The 18724-nt window shown below is 46.4% G+C and overlaps 1 protein-coding gene and 1 pseudogene across 1 annotated transcript; both read right to left on the reverse strand.

Moving 5' to 3' along the window:
- Positions 1-660: 660 nt before the first annotated feature.
- On the reverse strand, positions 661-3778 carry LOC136515766 (uncharacterized; annotated as a pseudogene).
- An 11646-nt stretch (positions 3779-15424) lies between these two features.
- LOC136517837 (protein OCTOPUS-like) lies at positions 15425-17953 on the reverse strand. Its single transcript, XM_066511483.1, has one exon. It carries the CDS (start codon positions 17660-17662, stop codon positions 15635-15637), a length of 2028 nt encoding a protein of 675 aa, XP_066367580.1. The 5' UTR covers positions 17663-17953; the 3' UTR covers positions 15425-15634.
- Between the last annotated feature and the right edge of the window lie 771 nt (positions 17954-18724).

Genomic DNA, 18724 nt, shown 5'->3' on the forward strand with positions numbered 1-18724 from the left:
GCACTCATTTGAACTATTTCTCATGTATCCTCCATGGCAATAGACTTGAACACAGTACCAGAGGGAGGGGAGGAGTTGCCAGATCTCAACAAGAAGCCTGATGAATATGAAGAGGATCATAATCCCTTCGAAGATGTAGTGGATTCAATTGAAGTTGGGGGATCTGGTCGCTTTGGTCTCCATCCTGATCAAATTCATGAACAAGCAGAAATTCATTAAGGTAAGCACGTTTGCTTGTATCCAAATCTGAGTGTACTGTTTCAAGCTCTCTCTCTCTCTCTCTCTCTCACACACACACACACACACACACACCTTCTCCCTCTCCTTCTCCCTCTCCAAAAATTAGTGTGCTGGTTTATTTCTATCCTAAAAATCATAAGCAACATCAGGGAATTTAGTCATTATTATCTTTTGTCACCTGAAACTCTTTTCTGTACCACTTGTTCTATGTAACCTCTCTATCCTAAAATAGCATGGGCTTCTCTTTATCTTCTATCCGTCCTAAAATTAGTATGAACTGGAAGTCTCTCATAAAAATTTAAGCAACATTAGTTAGGTTTATGTGTGAGGCATGCAACTTATATTTGCTTCTGGTTCAAAATGAAATTGTAGTGAGGGGAGAATAGCTCACTTGTGGGGTGACAATGCCTTTCATATTCATCAGCTGCTTCTGTACAGGTGACAATGTTGGCCATCCATTTGATTTGAATGATCCACTAGTAGAACAACAAGGAAACCTGCATGCAGGTGATTATTTCCCTTAGGTTTAAGTCATGTTTGCAAGAATAATTGTCCCTATGAAAAGTTTGATAATTTATTTAATGACAATCAGCACACAGCATCTACATTTTTTGTAGGAATGACAACACTGCCTTACAAACAGAACATGATACCTTGGACGATCTCATACAAGACTTCGGAGTGTACATGGATGATGTTGACATCATATTTGATGAAGAGGAGTTGTCCGACTCGGATGATGACGAAGATCAGCAAACCCAGCAAGAAGAAGCAACAAATATGGTCAGGATTTTGACAGAAAGAGAACGGCAAGACATTTATGAAGATTTGCTTCGGTTAAGCAATAATGGCAAATTAAAAAGAGACAGCACAACACTTATTGTTGCAAAGTACAATGTCCATGTGCGTACAATACAACGGGTATGGCAGAGAGCAAAAAAATATTTGGAACAAGGCATACCAGTAGATGTCAAATCTTTGCGACCTAAGAATTGTGGTCGTAAAAAAATTCAAGTGGACTTCACAAGGGTTATTGATATTCCCTTAAATAGAAGGGGTACCATAAGGTCACTAGCAACTGCTCTTAATATCAACAAAAGCTCTCTACATAGGTTGTTCAAAGAAGGCTTGCTACGATGACACTCCAACTCATTGAAGCCTTATTTGAAGGAAGAAAACAAACAGGCAAGGCTGCGGTGGGTTCTCTCAATGCTAGAAGAAAGTACTCTACCAGACAATCCCAAGTTCAAAGAAATGAAAAATATTATTCACTCAGATGAGAAGTGGTTCAATGGGACAAAGAAGAATCTGACTATGTACATGCATCCAGATGAAGAAGACCCACATAGAACAATGCAAAATAAGAATGCCATTCACAAAGTCATGTTTTATTCTGCTATTGGAAAGCCCAGGTTTGATGCTGAAGGGAGATGCTATTTTGATGGGAAGCTAGGCATATGGGCTTTTGTGCGAATGGTACTAATCTTTGTCTAAATAATACATGCAATCCCTTTTATGTTATTTCAAATATCATTCTTTTTAATTACAGGAACCAGCAAAAATGAGAAGTAGCAACAGACTAAGGGGCACACCTATCACAAAGTCCATGAAGGTTGATAGACAAACAATGAGAACTTATATGATCGACAAACTCATACCAGAAATACAAGCTCGTTGGCCCAGAGAAGCAAGGCATGAGACAATATGGATACAACAGAATAATGCTCCTTCTCATGTACCAGTAGATGATGCAGTTTTTGCTACAGCAGTAGCCTGAACAGGCCTCGACATACGCCTAATGAACCAACCTCCTACTTCTCCTGATATGAACTGCCTTGACCTTAGTTTCTTTGCTTCTCTTCAGTCGCTAACGGATAGAACGACATCCAGAAACATGGACGAGCTCATCCAGAATGTGTACATTGAATATCAAAACTACAACCCCGTCCTTCTCAATAGGGTATTCCTCACACTATAAACATGCATGATTCAAGTTATGAAGGATAATGGAGGCAATAGGTACAAGATCCCTCACATGAACAAAGAGAGTGTAGAGGCACAAGGCATGCTCCCTATAGCTCTAAGTTGTGATAGCCAGCTAGTTCAAAGGGCTTTTGAGTTGTTGAACACTTAATGGTTCTGTTCATGTAAACATCTTTTGTGATGCTTTTGCGTTGTATAAATTCTCCGTATATATATGATCATGTATAAATTCTCTGTATATATATGACCATGTATAAAGTCTCTGTATCATGTGGCAGTGACAAACTAGTAATTCCTTAGTGTGTCATTTAACATTGCAACTCACAAAGTACACCATAACATAGATACATGCAAGCACCGCAAATCAAAATGAACCAAACCAGTCCAACATAAACCATCAGTGCAAACAACCAACAACACATCAGTACCACCAGCACTAGGGTGGAGTTACAATCAAAATGTTACCAATACGTTGACTACGATCTTGCGTGTTGTAGCCCAATGGTTCTAATGTTTGGAACTCTTGAAAATATCTTCATATGCAGAAATGAAGGTAGTGAACATGTCTATTACCTGTTCATTTAAGTCGTCATCTTCCACTTGTGAATGGCCTCGCAAGTCCACACCATCCAAAAAACAACATCCCTCATCATCAGTTTCTAGATCAGAGAAGCTAGCTTTATGGTCCACCTCCTCCTTGCTAGTATCCATCTGCACCTTGGCACACGACATGTCTAGCTTGTCGCTCTCCATCTCCACACTTCCACTCTCTTGCTCCAACTTTACACTACCCATCTGCACTATGCTACACAGCATGTCGAACTTGTTGCTCTCCACCTCCAACTTCACACTATCCACCTCCAGCTTGGCACTCTCCTTCAACTTGACCCTATCAACCTGGACCTTAGCAGACAACATCTCCAACTTGTCGCTCTCCATCTCCACATTGCCACTCTCCTTCTCAAACTTGACATTGTCCATTTGCAGCTTGTTGCTCTCCATGTTTACCTTGGAAATCTCCTTCTCCTGCTCTAGCTCAAAAATAAGGTCGCACCACTAGTGAAGCATAGTACTGCACAGAAACGATAGAATTTATACACAAAATCAGTGGCGGAGCTTGGAACCAGAGCACAAAATCAGCAAGTTACCATAAAATCAGCAATGTAAAGCTGGCTTACCCCAAACGCCCATGACCTTGGTTGCCACATAGCCCAGCAATTCTGCTCACTGTAACAATTTCCTGTGGCTGCGTCTCAGGCACGTACTCATCCTCATCGCCAAGCAAAGATGAACCCTTAACCCCTTCTTCTTCATTCGAATCAGGTATCAACTCGAATCGATCCGCACCCCCTTCCTGTGTATCTTAAGCAAAATCCTATCCTTCGATGGCGATGCAGTTAAGCTTATGGTCCCACCAAGTTCCACGACGACGATCCCGACCGTGCATCTACTTTGCAGGCCACATCCTATGGCTTGAAGGGATTCCCAAGGCACGCTTCATTCGCAAGTAGCGAATGAACCGGCTAGGCCCATGTGCCCCGTTGCCGCCTGCCATCCAAGGATTGCCTGACAAAAGAACACTGCAATAAGAGTAAAACACTTGATTCTCATGCAAATGATAAACTAATATGACAAAAACAGAAGCCATTCTTCTTAATGAAAAAAGCACTAGCACAGCAGCAGGATTTCTGAGCATAATAGTAGCTGAGCCATATTTTTTGTAAATGTCTAGGCCATCAACAAAGTGGATTAGATGTGCCTAACTTAATTTTCTGAGCACTATAACGGATTATTCCTGTACAACCCGGTCCAAAGGCTCAGCATGCTCTTCACACATTGGTGCATGATGCAGGTAACCTATTTTTTATTTGCTTATAGTGGTCATGGAAAGATCAAAGTTTTTTCAGAATAGAGATGTGATATTTGGAGCAGGAGGAGTACCTTGACGAAACTTGAGGGTCCTCAACACAGGCCCTCAGATCTAGCCTAGCTCCACCTTGAGCTGGTAGGAGGCAAGGTTGTGGGAGGCAGTGTGACGACAGTAGAGGGCAGCGGCGACTAGGAGCGGCGAGCCTCTGCGGGTCGGCGTGGAAGCCGTGCTTCACCCCTGCGCTGCCGGATGAGTCTCGGCGATGTCACGTGGACGAAGGGCCTGCGTTCTCGGCTCCCCTAGCCTAGCGCAGGATGAAAGGGAGGGGCCGGGCCAGAGGAGGAGGCAGATGTCGTGCGCCGCCGCACGAGTGAGCCTACGCTCTCGCCTCCTGCAGCCCAGCGACCGGCGACGACGATGGGGCGAGCGGCTACGAGGATGCGGCGACCGGAGACGATGCGGATGCGGATGGGGCGACAGAAGACCGACGATGCGGTCGAAGAGGGCGAGATTGGGGATCGGTGGATTTTTTTACGAAGTACTACCCGGCCTGTGTGGTGGTGTGAGGGGAAAGCAGTGAAGGGATAAGGCTGCTGCGGGCGACGTGCGGTGGGAGTCTGCACCTATGCGTGGGACCTGCGTCACTAGCCCAACGACACACATTAAGAGACACCGCTCCCCTCCCAGAACGACGGACATTAAGGGACAGAGGGAGTAGAGGTGTCGCATAGGGTGTTAGGATACTAATAAAAAAACAAATTACAGAATCCGTCAGTAATCCGCGAGACGAATTTATTAAGCCTAATTAATCCATCATTAGCACATGTTAAATCATGGACTAGTTTCGGCTTAAAAGATTCGTCTCATAAATTAGTCGTAAACTATGTAATTAGTTATTTTTAGTCTATATTTAATACTCTATATATGTGTCTAAATTTTCAATAGAATAAAGAGTAAATTTTAGAGAAAAAACTAAACAAGGCCGATGCATTTCAAGCTCCAGCCTAAGGATGGCAACGGGGATGTACCCGTCGGGTATCGCCGGAACGTTCTCTTCCCCGCTACGGAGAATTCATTCCGTCCCCGTCCCCGTCCCCGTCCCCGTTAACTGTCTCGGGTATAGATTCTTGCCCATCCCCGTACCCGTCGGGCATTGACCGGGTAACAGATACCCGACGGGTACTGCATACCCGATAAACAAGGACACCTGGGGGCGCAGCTTTGCAATCGGAGACTTTTCTTCTTCACCCGGGTATAAGTGTCGGAGTCTTGGGGATGCCGAGGAGAAGGAGCGAGGTTGCGAGGAGGACGAGCAAAGGTGGCAGAGAGACCGAACTGAGGAAGCAAGGGGCACGAGCGCTTGTGAGGCAGGCGTGCTTGTGCTGCTGGCGGAGATGGTGAGAAAAAATTAAACTAGAGTTCTTAGAACACACAAACTATATATATGATTGTTCAGATTTGGACCAAAATACCTATGTTGAGCTTCTTTGGGCCTAATACTCGTATGACAGCTTAAATAGTCGGGTTCTCCAACGGGTAACGGGGACGGGTAAACAGGGAACGTTCCCGTACCCGCTATATCCGTCGGGGATAGATTCTTGCCCATTTAGATGTCCCCGGGGTAAAGATATGATCACATCCCCATTCCCTAATAGATCACATACCCGTCGGGTATCGGGTATCGGGACCGTTGCGACCTAACTCCAGCCTCCAGCAGCTAGGGCATGTTTGGATACGAACCTGGACGCAAGATGCCTGGCTAGGAGCTCGCCTAGAAACTGCCTGTGCAGTGTTTGGATGAAGCCCTGAGAGCTTGACTGACCCAGGCAGCCGTGCGCACGCCCAGGCGATGGAAAATGTCCGCCTGGCTCAGGCTCCGTAGTTTGCCTGGACGCAATAAAGTATTCTATTCTTAATTGACGTTAATGGTCACTTGATTAAGTCCATAAGACCATGATTACAATAGATTTTTCCTCTCCTTTTTCCATGTAAACGCTAACATAGTTTGTATTCTGAAGCTTTCTACTCTTTAATTAAATACATATAGAGACCTTTCATTAGAAAAAAAATTAATTTAAATTAATTTTTTAGCAAAGACGAGATAATTAACCTAAGTTATTATTCTAGTAAACACACCATAGTAGTGTTCATTAATCATATACAAACAATAAAAAAGTAAAATTTCACTCACATAAGCATTCTCAGGCACAGGCATCCAACCAAACAGACTTTCTCTCACATTGCCTCACCAAGCAAAACTCATCAACTTTTTAGACAACTTCCAAGCAGCACTTTTTGTCAGACAAGTCACCCCGGTCTCTGTCCAAACAGGCCCCTAGAGTCCGAGAGTCCGACTGGAGATGAGATGACAAGCTCGCCATTGCTAGCTGTTGATGGGAGACCGATGGTACGGTGACGCTGGCGCCGTCGTTACTACCGTAAGGCCTTATTTAAGTTTCAGCGCTAAAGTCTGTGGGTGTCGTATAGGATGTCATGTATTGAGTATTATATAGAGTATTTAGATTCTAATAAAAAAATAAATTAATCTGTCGGTAAATCAAGCGACGAATTTTTTAAACCTAATTAATTTATCATTAGCACATATGCTGTTGTAGCATTTTATTGTTAAATTATGGGCTAATTAGACTTAAAAGATTCATTTCGCAAAGTAATCATAAGCTGTGTAATTAATTAGTTTTTAGTCTATATTTAATACTTTATATATGTATTAAATATTTAATAAAATAGGGTATAAATTTTTTACTATGAACTAAGGCTCCGTTTAGTTCCTAAAAAATTTTGCATAGTAACCGTCACATCAAATCTTGCGGCACATGCATGGAGTACTAAATGTAGACGAAAAAAAAACTAATTACACAGTTGGTCAAGAAATCGCGAGACGAAACTTTTGAACCTAATTAGTCCATAATTAGACACTAATTACCAAATACAAACGAAATGCTACAGTGAGCCAAAATCCAAAAATTTTTGGATCTAAACGCACCCTAAACAAGACCTGAGCTCTCCATGGCTCGGGGCAGTCAGGCGCCATGAATGCGAGGGACTTAACAGCGAGCGTCAGAGCAGAGGGACTGGGCCCTGGGCTTGGCAAGCTGGCCCTGCTGCCACTTCTCTTTACCTATGCTGAACTATGGCCTTGTTTAGATGCCATACAAATTCCAAGTTTTTTCACTTTCTCTCTATCACATCAATTTTTAGCTGCTTGCATGGAGTATTAAATGTAGGTAAAAAATAACTAATTACACAGTTTAGTTGGAAATCACGAGATGAATTTTTTGGGCCTAGTTGGTCCACGATTGGACAATATTTTGTCAAATAAGACGAAAGTGGTACTATTTATCGGGTTCACTTTTTTTTGCAAAGTGAACGAGGCCTATATATAATTATTGTCTAATTTGCTTTTCAAACTCTGTTCAAACTCTAAAACTGGATATCTTACACCTTCAACTTTCAAAACCGGTAACTCCATGCACCAGTTAGAGGTGGTTTTCAAGGCGATTTTAACACTTTATAGCTTAAAAAAATCCAAGAAGAACAGTGTTTTTCTCTCACAACAATATAGAGAAAAATCTGAGCATTTAATTTTTTTAGAAAAAATCCTAGAGATATATAGAATACGGCAAACCCGATTGAAATATTTAGAGCTTGTGAAAGTATCTATAAAAGTTTCCAAAAAACTATACTTACCTTGAAGTATCTCTAAAATCTTCCAAAAAATATACTTAGCTATGTGTGAAGATGGAAAAATATCCAAAAAATATGAAAAGTTCCTAAAATTTCTAATAAATGTTGAAAACTTTCTAGAACCAAAACACGAGATGCAACCACGGTGAATGCATCCAATATTAAATCTGTGTTGTATTCTTGCTGGTCGCATCTCATGTTTTTGCTATGGAGTTCCAAAAACTCATTTATACAATGGGTAGAATATTTCAGGAATTTCTCATATTTTTTCTCTATATATATTTTTTCTATTTTTCTAGAGATAAATATAATTTTTAAAAATTTCTAGAGATATTTTCACAAGCTCTGAATATTTTATTAGGATTTGTCATGTCCCAATCTATATCTATAGGATTGTTTTAAATTTTTACAAGCTTATAGACATTTCTGTGGTTTAAAAACCTTATTAGATATTTGTACAAAAACTATAAAAAAGATGAAACCGCCTTGAAAAACACTTTTAACTTAGGTAGATAGGTAGTTTCAACGGCTTTGAGAGTCAATGAGGTACGATGTTTAGTTTTAGAGTTTGAGAAGAAAAATCATATCATGAGAGTAGTTTGAATAGGTAAAATGGACTTTTTCTTACATATGATTCCCACTCGAGTTTTGTTCTATTCATTCTCTGCGAGAGCAAGTGTAATAACCGGCTATACGTGAGTTGAAAACTGAGGTGGAGGAAAGAGAAGAGGAGAGAGAAGAGAAGCAGATTATAAGTTTACAACCAACTTATATACGCAAGAACAAAGAAAACTTAATGAGAGAAAAGTGGATCATATGGTAATAACAAAGAGCTCACTGCTATATAGATAGAGTGATAGACTACACAGATCATGCAACCAGCAGCAGGCTCTATGAAAGCGTTTGGTTTTGGTGAATTGATGAAACTCTAAGTGCTAACAAAGTTTATCAAGGTGATTGTGAGATAGATAGTACTACTCCAAGTGGTGAAGCAAATGAAGATCATGACATGATGATGGTAATTCCATGGTGATGATCAAGTGCTTGGACTTGGAAAAGAAGAAAGAAATGCAAAAGGCTCAAGGCAAAGGTATAAATGGTAGGAGCCTTTTCGGTTTAGTGATCGAGACACTTAGCGAGTGTGATCACATTTAGATTCGATAGCCGTACTATTAAGAGGGGTGAAACTCGTATCGAAATACGATTATCAAAGTGCCACTAGATGCTCTAACTCATTACATATGCATTTAGGATCTAGTGAAAGTGCTAACACCCATGACAATGTTTATGAAAATATGCTAACCCATGTGCACAAGGTGATACACTTGGTGGTTGGCACATTTGAGTAAGGGTAAGTAACTTCACCGGTGGAGTGTCCGCCCGTAGAGTACGGACAGTTCGACGGTGCCACCGGCGCCCTGTATAGAAAAGATAGGATTTCACAGAGTGCACCGGACGCTGGTCTCAATTAGATCAGAGCGTCCGGTCAGTAGAAGCAGTAAAGATGCCGGCGTCGGTCTTCGACCAGACGCTGGTGGGGTGCGTTCGGTCCTACTGACGTGGCAGTGCATAGAGGAGACAGAGTGTGACCGGACGCTGGGTGAGTCCGGTCGGGCATGACCAGACACATCCGATCGCGAGTGGAACCTTTACTAGAAACGACCGGACGCTGGGGTTCTGCGTCCGGTCACTTTCAAGCAATGCGTTCGGTCACTACTTAAATATACTGATGGCCATTGAGATCGAGTGATCAGTGTTTGAAGCCGATGACACGTGGCAAGCATCGGGCGACCGAACGCTGGGGTCCTGCGTTCGGTAGATCTAATCGGAGCATTCGGTCACCTCGAGTTGTGCCCAGTGAAGGGGTACAACGGATATTTTGTGGGGGCTTCTATTTAAGCCCCATGGCTGGCTTAAGCTCACTCTCTTGGCCATTTGCATTGACATAGCAACCTTGTGAGCTTAGCCAAAGCCCTTCCACTCTTCTTCATCATTGATTCATCATCTTTGTGAGACTGGGAGAGAATCCAAGTACATTGCTTGAGTGTTTACATCTAGAGGCACTTGTTGTTCGTGTTTTGCTATGGGATTTGCTTGCTACTCTTTGTGGTTGCCGTCATCCAGATGACTTAGAGCAGCGAGGATCGTCAAGCGGAAGTTGGTGATTGTCTTCGGCTCCGATCATGGTGATTATGAGGGGTTCTTGACCTTTCCTCGGCGGAGAGCCAAAAGGTACTGTAGTGAATTGCTTGTGGCTTGTGTGATCCTCATCTTGTGTTGGTTGTGCGGCACCCTATTGAGGGTTTGGCGTATGATGTCAAATAGCGCGTGAACCTCCAAGTGAGTGAATCGCCACAACGAGGACTAGCTTGCCGGCAAGCAAGTAAACCTCGGTAAAAAATCATTGTGTCATCATTTGATTCCGAGGTGATTGGTCTTTATTGATATTCATTTTTGTGATTGATTGGTTCACTCCTCGACTCAGCGGTATAACCATCTTGCTCACTCTCTTCACATTACCGCAAACTAGTTATCAAACTCTTTAGTGTAGCTAGTTGTGAGAGCTTGTTAGTTTGATTAGTGTGGCTCTTTAGTTAGCATTTGAGAGCACACTAACTTAGTATAGTGACATAGTTATTGTGTAAATAGAAATTACATAAACTAGAATTATGGTAGGTGGCTTGTATTTTTAGTAGGCTAGCGCAACACTCGCTTCGCCTCATAATTGTCTAACCGATTTGTTAAGTGTTGTTGTAGAAATTTTTAATAGGCTATTCACCTCCCCTCTAGCCATTAGGACCTTTCACTCTATTAGACTATTATTAGAGCAAGTATAATAAGAGGTTGTAAACTAGCTAAATGCTGAGATGGAGGAGAGAGAAGAGAATAGAGAAGTGAAGCGAGTTGTAAGCTTACAACCAGCTTAGACACAAGAACTAAGAGACCTTGTGAGAGAGACAAATTGGTCATGTATTAATAGTGAAGAGCTAACTACTGTTTGGGTGGGCAAAGAGAAGGCTGCAAAGAACCCTTATGACCAGCAGTCGACTATGGTGGTGTTTGGATCACTAATCCAAGGACTAAAGTTTAGCCCTAAACTTTAGTTCTACTGGACTGTTTGAATCCATAGGCTAAACTTTAGTCCTCTAATCTACAATGACTGATTTGCCCTCATTTAATTATCCATCACAGCCATGCATGCGAGCGACAAGGGGTATGGGGAGTCAAGCGCCCGCCCTGAGGGAGTTTAGCCTAGTTTAGGGCCTCTTTAGGAGCAAAAGATTTTAGCCCAATTTTTAGCCATTTGCTCACTTTTAGCCTCCCTGTTTGGATCCTCATAGCAAAGAAAGAACTAAAAGTGCTGGACTAAAGTTTTGCCATGTGATCCAAACAGGGCCAATATTAGGGTGTGTTTGGCAGGGCTCCTCCCTGGCTCTGGCTTCAGCTCCTCTAGAGGAGCCCTTCCAAACAGTTTAGACGGATGAGCCATTTTGAACATTTTTACAGTGGACAAAGGAGGACTGAGAGGCCCGGAGATAAGCCCTCCCAAACACACCTTTATTAGGCTCGCTCTTAACCTCTACAGCCCACCTGCAACAGGCCGACAATAGAAATCTCACAGTGCTATTGCTCTCACGTTATTGGCCACGACATTCGTCATGTTCGGCTAGTATTAAAGCCGGCTGATAAGTCGGCTGAAGCTGATTTATGGTGAGAAAAAAATCTAGTAGATTCTAACTGATAAGTTCAAGCGAACATGCCCATAAATGTCTATGGCACTGTTTCGACATGGTACAAATCTGGGCAGTATATTGTTTGATTAATTAATAAATAAAAGTTCATCCAGATTTGTTGGATTAAGCTTTTAACTACCCATACCGATTAAATTTTTATTTAAAAATTTTAAAACTAGTATATTCAAAGTAATTTTCATAACGGATCCCAATTTTATTTTGTTGATCGAAAAAACTCGATTCACGGTGGCTAGATAGCTCCGGATATTCTGACTTAGAAAGAAGATCTTCTCACGCAAATCGAGAAAACTCTCGAACCCTTGCCCCACGCTTATATAGCGACACCGTAGCTCTATGAGATGAGCTGGCCACAAATTTGTGCTTTGGATGTGGGACAGACGAGAGAGTTTTTTTCCCCTCCTATGCTATGAGAGTGAGTCCCTTAGGACCCGAATTCTGACCACCCCAAGAGGAAGGTACTGAGTCTGCACTGATCAAATTGGTCAGCCGGCAGTTGCCTATTTTGTTGATCTATATAAAAATTATAGATGTTTATGGTGCAGATTTAAAAGTTTGAAACGAGGGAAAATGGACAAAAATATATTAGTGATCAAAAGAGTAATGCGTCGGAGGTGGTAAGTATGGGTGCTGCAGCGGTAGCCATCGGCTACGAGAAACAGATGACCGGATTTGTTGGTCGTTGGATGATGTTAGGGCAGGACGTATTACACTAACGACTCACATAACGATAGTATCATATTGGTTTTTTAACGGAAAAGATCACTCTAATTCCCTATAAAATAAGGGACACATGACCGATTGAGATATAAACACACAATCATCAAAATTAATATTAATAATTAAAATTAATTAATACATTTTCCCCTTATAAATCCTTTTTTTCTAACCATATGCTGCTGCTCATCTGTGGATCCGACAACCAACCCACTAATGTACTTTGCACGGAAACTGGCCGTTCTTCGTCACACAAGCATGATCGGTTACCCTTTGCTAGTTTGCCAAGAAACTAGTTGTTTTTCATCACATAAGCAATTAGTTATCCTTTTGGTGGTTTGTTCGTAAATCTCTCCATGCTTCACCAGTAAATACGATATCCTCGTTGCGTTCTTCGATCCGTGAAAGTCAGGGCGATCTAGCCTTAGCTGATGTGTGATCTAATCTGACGTCAACACATATAAATCGGGAAATATATATTACTACTAATTACCACGACGGCAAGTTTGCCGTTGGTAACTGCTTGAGACGCGGGAGGAGGGGAGGGCGGGGGAGCTTGGAGCATGCCCGTGGATGTGATACCGCGAGATATGTTGCCTTCGACGGCTCGGTGTCGAAGAAGTAATCCCTACCATCGGAGTTTTTTTAGGTACCGGTGATGAATCGCTACCATCGGATTTTCATCAATAGCCTCCTAGGCACCAAATATCACGTGTCAGACACCCTGAGCAATACTCGGGTGCCAGCTAGACAGCTTCTCATGTAGGGCCTCGTTTAGATTGTGAAAAAATTATGACCCGATGAATAGTAACACTTTCGTCTTATTTGACAAATATTGTCCAATCGTGGACCAACTAGGCTCAAAAGATTCATCTCGTGATTTCGAACTAAACTGTGCAATTAGTTATTTTTTTACCTACATTTAATACTCCATGTAAACGGCTAAAAATTGATGTGATGGAGAGAGAGTGAAAAAACTTCAAATTTGGATGGCATCTAAACAAGACCTAAATCATGTAGACAGCTTCGGAGTTATGGCTCCAAGAAAATCTTACGAACATGTGGGCGTTTTATTTAATAGAATCCTGCACATGCCCGTTGATACACATGCATTAGAGCAAGTATAATAGCAGGTTGTAAGCCGACTAAATGCTGAGGTGGAGGAGAGATAGGAGAAGTGGGCTGTAAGCTTACAGTCGGCTTAGGCACAAGAACCAAGAAAATCTGTGAGAGAGACAAGTGGACCATGTATTAACTGTAAAGAGCCAACTACTATATAAGTGGGCTGAAAGAAGGCTATAAGAAACCTTACAGCCAACAAGCCGGCTGTATTATTAGCCTCGCTCTTGGTACGAGAAAATCCCCACGTCGGCCTAGATCCGGCGCCGCGCCGATTACTTAATCCGCCCCGCGCGGCCACGTCCATCTGTTCACAGGTCCCGAATCAGAATCGCCGGGGGCCCTCGTGGATAAGGATGAAAACGGACGGAATCGAACGGAGAACTCCTCAACCGTTTTCTACTTTTACATTTGAATACGAAAATGAAAACGAAAGCGGACAAACCGAACACGAAAACGAACACGAACTTACGGAATATCGAGAATTTCGAAAACGAAACAATTCGAGCGAAATTATATCGAACACGGTCGGTATACGAAAACTCAATACGGAATACCGACCCGTAGACCAAGTGCATGACTAAGTGCATACATGATCAAGTTCAAGTGCATATAATAATTAACAAGTGCATATTATAGAAACATGAACTTGAACTGAGTCAGAATAATTTTATTAATCTTTTTAGAATAGATGTAGTATTTTATTTTAAAGATTTATTCAGATTTTTCTTTTGAGTAACAAAGATTTATTCGGCTGATGCAAAAACTATCAAATGATTGACTTTGCAGGTGGGGGTTAAACCGATGAGCTTGATGGGCTATGGCCCAGGTGGGCTTTCGTGTAGATGCTGCCGGTTTCCTGACATTTAGCACCATCTCATGAGGTGAAGAGAGACGAGGCTGAGCGCCGTCTATAAGAGAGGGCAGCTGGCCACCAGTAGAAAGAACACAGCTGCGTGGTGAACAACCTGTAATTGGGTTGTATGACCTGTGCAGTTGGCCAAATTCGGTTTAAACCGAATTTTCAATTCGGAATATTTCAAATTAAAAGTAGAAAAGTAGAAAACGGTCGGAAAAATGTCTAAACCGTTTTCTACTTTTACATTTGAAATACGAAACATCTGAAATACGAAAGCGAAAACGGTAAAGTCGGACAAGAAAATGCGGATTCGATCGGATTAAATATAAAAAAACGATACGGTTCGGTTCGGGATATTTCCGTTCTTTTTTCATCCTTACTCGTGGATGCCGCTGCTCCCGATTCGGGGTCCGGAGTTCAGCAATATACCCGTGCAAGCGCCGCGTTTCGCTCTTCGTCGCACGAGGCCAAGCCAACCAACCGACCAGCGAGCCCCCCGCTACGCGGCGCCGCGCGCGGGGCGGGCAGCAGCACTGCACGTTGCACCAGAGCGAACGCGCGCGGCAACGGCGGGCACGGGACGGGAGCCAGGGGGAGGAAGAATTGGCTTGGGCACGGCGAGTTTTTGAGGCCCAGCGGCAGCGAGTGGCGCCTAGGGACCAATGGAATATGGGAGCCGCCTTTAACGGTGTCCGAGGCGGCGCGTAGCCGCTAGTGTCCTGAAAGTGAAAAGACCGGGACTCTCGCTCAGGTGCGCGCGACTAGCGTGGGCGTGGCGTCCGGCCCTGGGGACGAGAGGGAGTCCAACGTCGCCGCCGCCGAGCTTGCCGCCGCCACGCACGGTGTGACTACCCCACATCGCCACTGCGACCTTGGTGTCTCTTTTGTCCAGGGAATTCATCACGATCCAAGGAAGCAAGCGAGAGACGCATTGTGGCAAAGGAAATCTGAATGCTTGATTCCTGTTTCAGTCTTTCCCTAAAATTTAGTCCCTATGACATGTAGGATTAACAAAGCATAGAGTATTAAATATAGTCTAAAAAATAATTAATTACACATATTACAATTACCTTGTGAGACAAATTTTTTAAACCTAATTAATCCATGATTTAACATTACGGGTCTATAGTAAACATATACTAATGATAAATTAATTATACTTAATAAATTTGTCTCGTGGATTATCGAGGACTTGTATAATTTATTTTATCCAGCCCCCGAATGAACAAAGGGTACCCATGAACAAAAGGATCACTGCACTACACTACACAAGCATGTAAACGATTTTTGGTTATACCACCGTCCAAACTCCTGAATGAACATGTCAGCCATCAGCTACTGCCCTACTGAAATGAAGCAGCTTGACCAGCAGCTCGCCGTCGTCAGTACTCAGTACAGCCCCAGCATCGTCCGCGCGAACGACTGCCGTCCGCCTTTTACCGGGAGGATGGCGGTGCGGCGGCCGCTGGCGCTCCGAATCGGCGTGAGGTAGAACCGCAGCATGCCGTTGTCGGCGGCGTTGCCCGGCGAGTGCCGCGCGCTGCGGTTCCGCTCCAGCGCCGCCGCGCAGTACTCCTCGCGCCTCCGCTTCACGTGGCCGTGGTTCGCGGCGTCTACGTAGCTGCGTCTCGAGCTGCCCAGCCCGCCGCCGCTGTTGCTGCTGAACGAGCTCCGCGCGCTCGCGTTGCTGTTGCACCGCGGCATCATCCGGCCGTTGTACCCACGGACGCGCAGCTCCGGCCACGGTTCCGAGAATGCGCGGTCCGCGCCGCCGTCGGACGCGCCGTTCCTCCGGCCCGCGGCGCGGCGGTGGATCAGGCCCCACAGGCTCCACGCCTTGCGCCACCGCCGCGGCTTCTTCGCGGGGCCCCCGTGGAAGGCGGCGTCCAGGCTGGCGGAGAAGTCCTCGACGAGTGAGGTGGTGCTGAAGCGGTGGTCGAACAGGTCTTCGGCGTGGTGGAAGTGGTAGAACTCCGAGCTGCCCATTATAGGGGATTTGTTGCCATTGACAATGGCGGCGGCCGGCGCGGTCACTGGCACTGGCACTGGCACTGGCACTGGCTTTGGGTCGGTGACTTCGAAGGACCTGCGCACAGAGCTGGACCTGTCGAGGCTCCGGCGCCTCCGGTTTGACGTGTCCATGTAGTAGTCTCGCGTCTGGGCCGTGCCCCCAGGGACGTTCGTGTCGGGGTTGGGCTCCGGCTGGGAATCGTCCTCCACGGGGATTTGACCGTCGGAGCGCTCCACGATGCCGGCCGGGGAGTCCTCCAGAGCCGAGAGGATGGGAGGTAGGCGGGAGAACGGCGGCGGCGCGCGGCCGAGGCCAACCCCGGTGCCAGCGCCGAACAGATAGCCGTCCCACGACGCACGGGGCTCGTCCCAGGAGAAGCCCATGTCGTCCACGGACATGCGGCCGGCGTCCAGGGAGAATCGTGGATCCGTGTCGCACGAGCGCCGGCCGCCGGCGAACTCGGAGCCGGCTTCACCACGGCGGAAGCGGCTACGCCGGAGGAACGATGGCTTGGAGGGCTTCTCCGGTGGGGGCATCGCCGCTGCCGCGGCCTCCTGCTTCTTGAGCTTCTGCTTGCGCCTCCACTTCTGCCACTTTTTGCTGAACACCGAGGCGGCGAGCCAGAAGCTCCCGGCGATCTCCTTGAGGTCCTTGGGCGGCACCTTCTTGTTGGGCGGCTGCTGCGACTGCGAAGACTCGAGATCTATGTGATCCTTCATGGCCCTAACATCCCGCGCCGCATTCACCTCCGTCTCCATCTCCCCAGAGGTGTCCACCACCAAGACGGGCTCCATCACCGGAACAATCTCGTCGGAATCCTCCTCGGCCACAACAGTAATCTCCTCCTCCAAGAACATCTCTGGGACGCACGCCGGCGGAGGGGGCGGCAGCTGCGGGGGCGGAAGGACCTCGGCGGCGGAGGACGAGGCAGGGAAGGCGCCGAACGCGGTGCCGTCGCGAACCCGCTCGCGGTCGTCCTGGTGGAAGAGCGCCCAGAGAGTGCTCCGGCCGCGCACGTCGCACGACCGCCGCTGCGGCTCGTACGCCCCGCCGCCGGCGGCCCCCGCGAGGACGGCGGCGGCCAGCGCGTCGCCCCCGCGCCCGCAGGAGAAGGACTTGCAGCGGCGGAGGTCCGGCAGCGCAGTGGGGGCACCACCGGAGCCCGAGGGCCCCCCGCCGCCTGCGGCGGCAGCGGCGAACAACGGCCGGGAGAAGAGCGAGCGGATGGCGGAGGTGGACTTGCGGCCCGGCGCGGCGGCCGCGGCGTCGTTGGCCTCGAGCCCGGCCAGGCGCTCGCGGAGGCAGGCGGCGCAGAAGCCCGTGAAGGTCTCACCCGGGTGGAGGTCGCAGGTCGTCGACACCGACCGCCGCGGCGGCGGCACCGGCGGCTCCATCTGCAGCGTCATCGCGTCGTCGCACGCACGCGCGCGCGTGTTGTTACCCTGGACACCTGGCTAGCTTAGCCGCGGCGCGCCCTCGCATTGCTTGCTTGGACACGCACGGCGGTGGCACACTCGGGCCGTGGCAGCTGTGAAGGGCGGGCGGGCGGGCGTGAGCTGTGAATGGTTTTGAGGATGCAGCGTGGGGCGCAGAGAGAGAAGAGGAGGAGAAAGCGAAAGTTGAAGCGAATCACGGGGCCCGTCGCCTCTCTCTCTCCTCACCTCTTCCACACCACACCGTGATGTCTCTCTCTCTGTTTCTTTTGCTTTGGTTGCTCTCTCTGGCCTTCTCGGGGCTCGGGGCTGCTGGCTTGCTTTTACTCCTTTCCCAAGGGAGGGGATCCAAGCTGAACGCGCACACGCGCTCTCAAACCTCACTCCGTCCGACTGTAGCTCCAGCTCTCTGGCCAAGATTACCATCGCTGTGATCTGATCTCGCCAAGATTGGCCTTTTGATCCGAAGGTGATCACCCAAAGCATATTCTGCGTGCGTGCGAGCATCAATGTGACCGTGTCACGGATCGAGCAGGAAAAAAACAGCAGCTGCAAACGTGCAAAAACCGTGTGTTTACAGCAGCCAGCCATACCGCCCATGCATGCCTATGAGTAGCAGTAGTATGGTTGGGCAGTTGGCTCATGACTTAATGTGCGGTGGTTCAACTTCGATCACGAGTTCACGACCAGAACAACAAATATCCGGTTCCGGCCAATGTTAAACAGAAACGGTCTGGAGTCGTAATGGACCTGGAATTGGTCTTTGGCATTCTTATTACAAGCCTTGCCAGATTACATGGTTGTATTTCCACCTGCTTTCGACAGTGACCGATAAAGCTTGTCGCTGCCGCCGCGCTGGGCTGGGCATCTCAACAATTGGCACATCTGATGAAGATGGACAGACGCCAACAAGACACAACATGTGTTACTAGCACTCTAGTGCACAGTAGCTACGGCCCAAGAGATGATGTGTCCTTCCGGTATAGTACCACAGTATTCTAGTTGCAGTGTTGGGATATGGCCTAAGGACTGCGG

This window comes from Miscanthus floridulus, chromosome 17, assembly GCF_019320115.1.
Source record: "Miscanthus floridulus cultivar M001 chromosome 17, ASM1932011v1, whole genome shotgun sequence".
In the NCBI taxonomy this organism is placed as follows: domain Eukaryota; kingdom Viridiplantae; phylum Streptophyta; class Magnoliopsida; order Poales; family Poaceae; genus Miscanthus; species Miscanthus floridulus.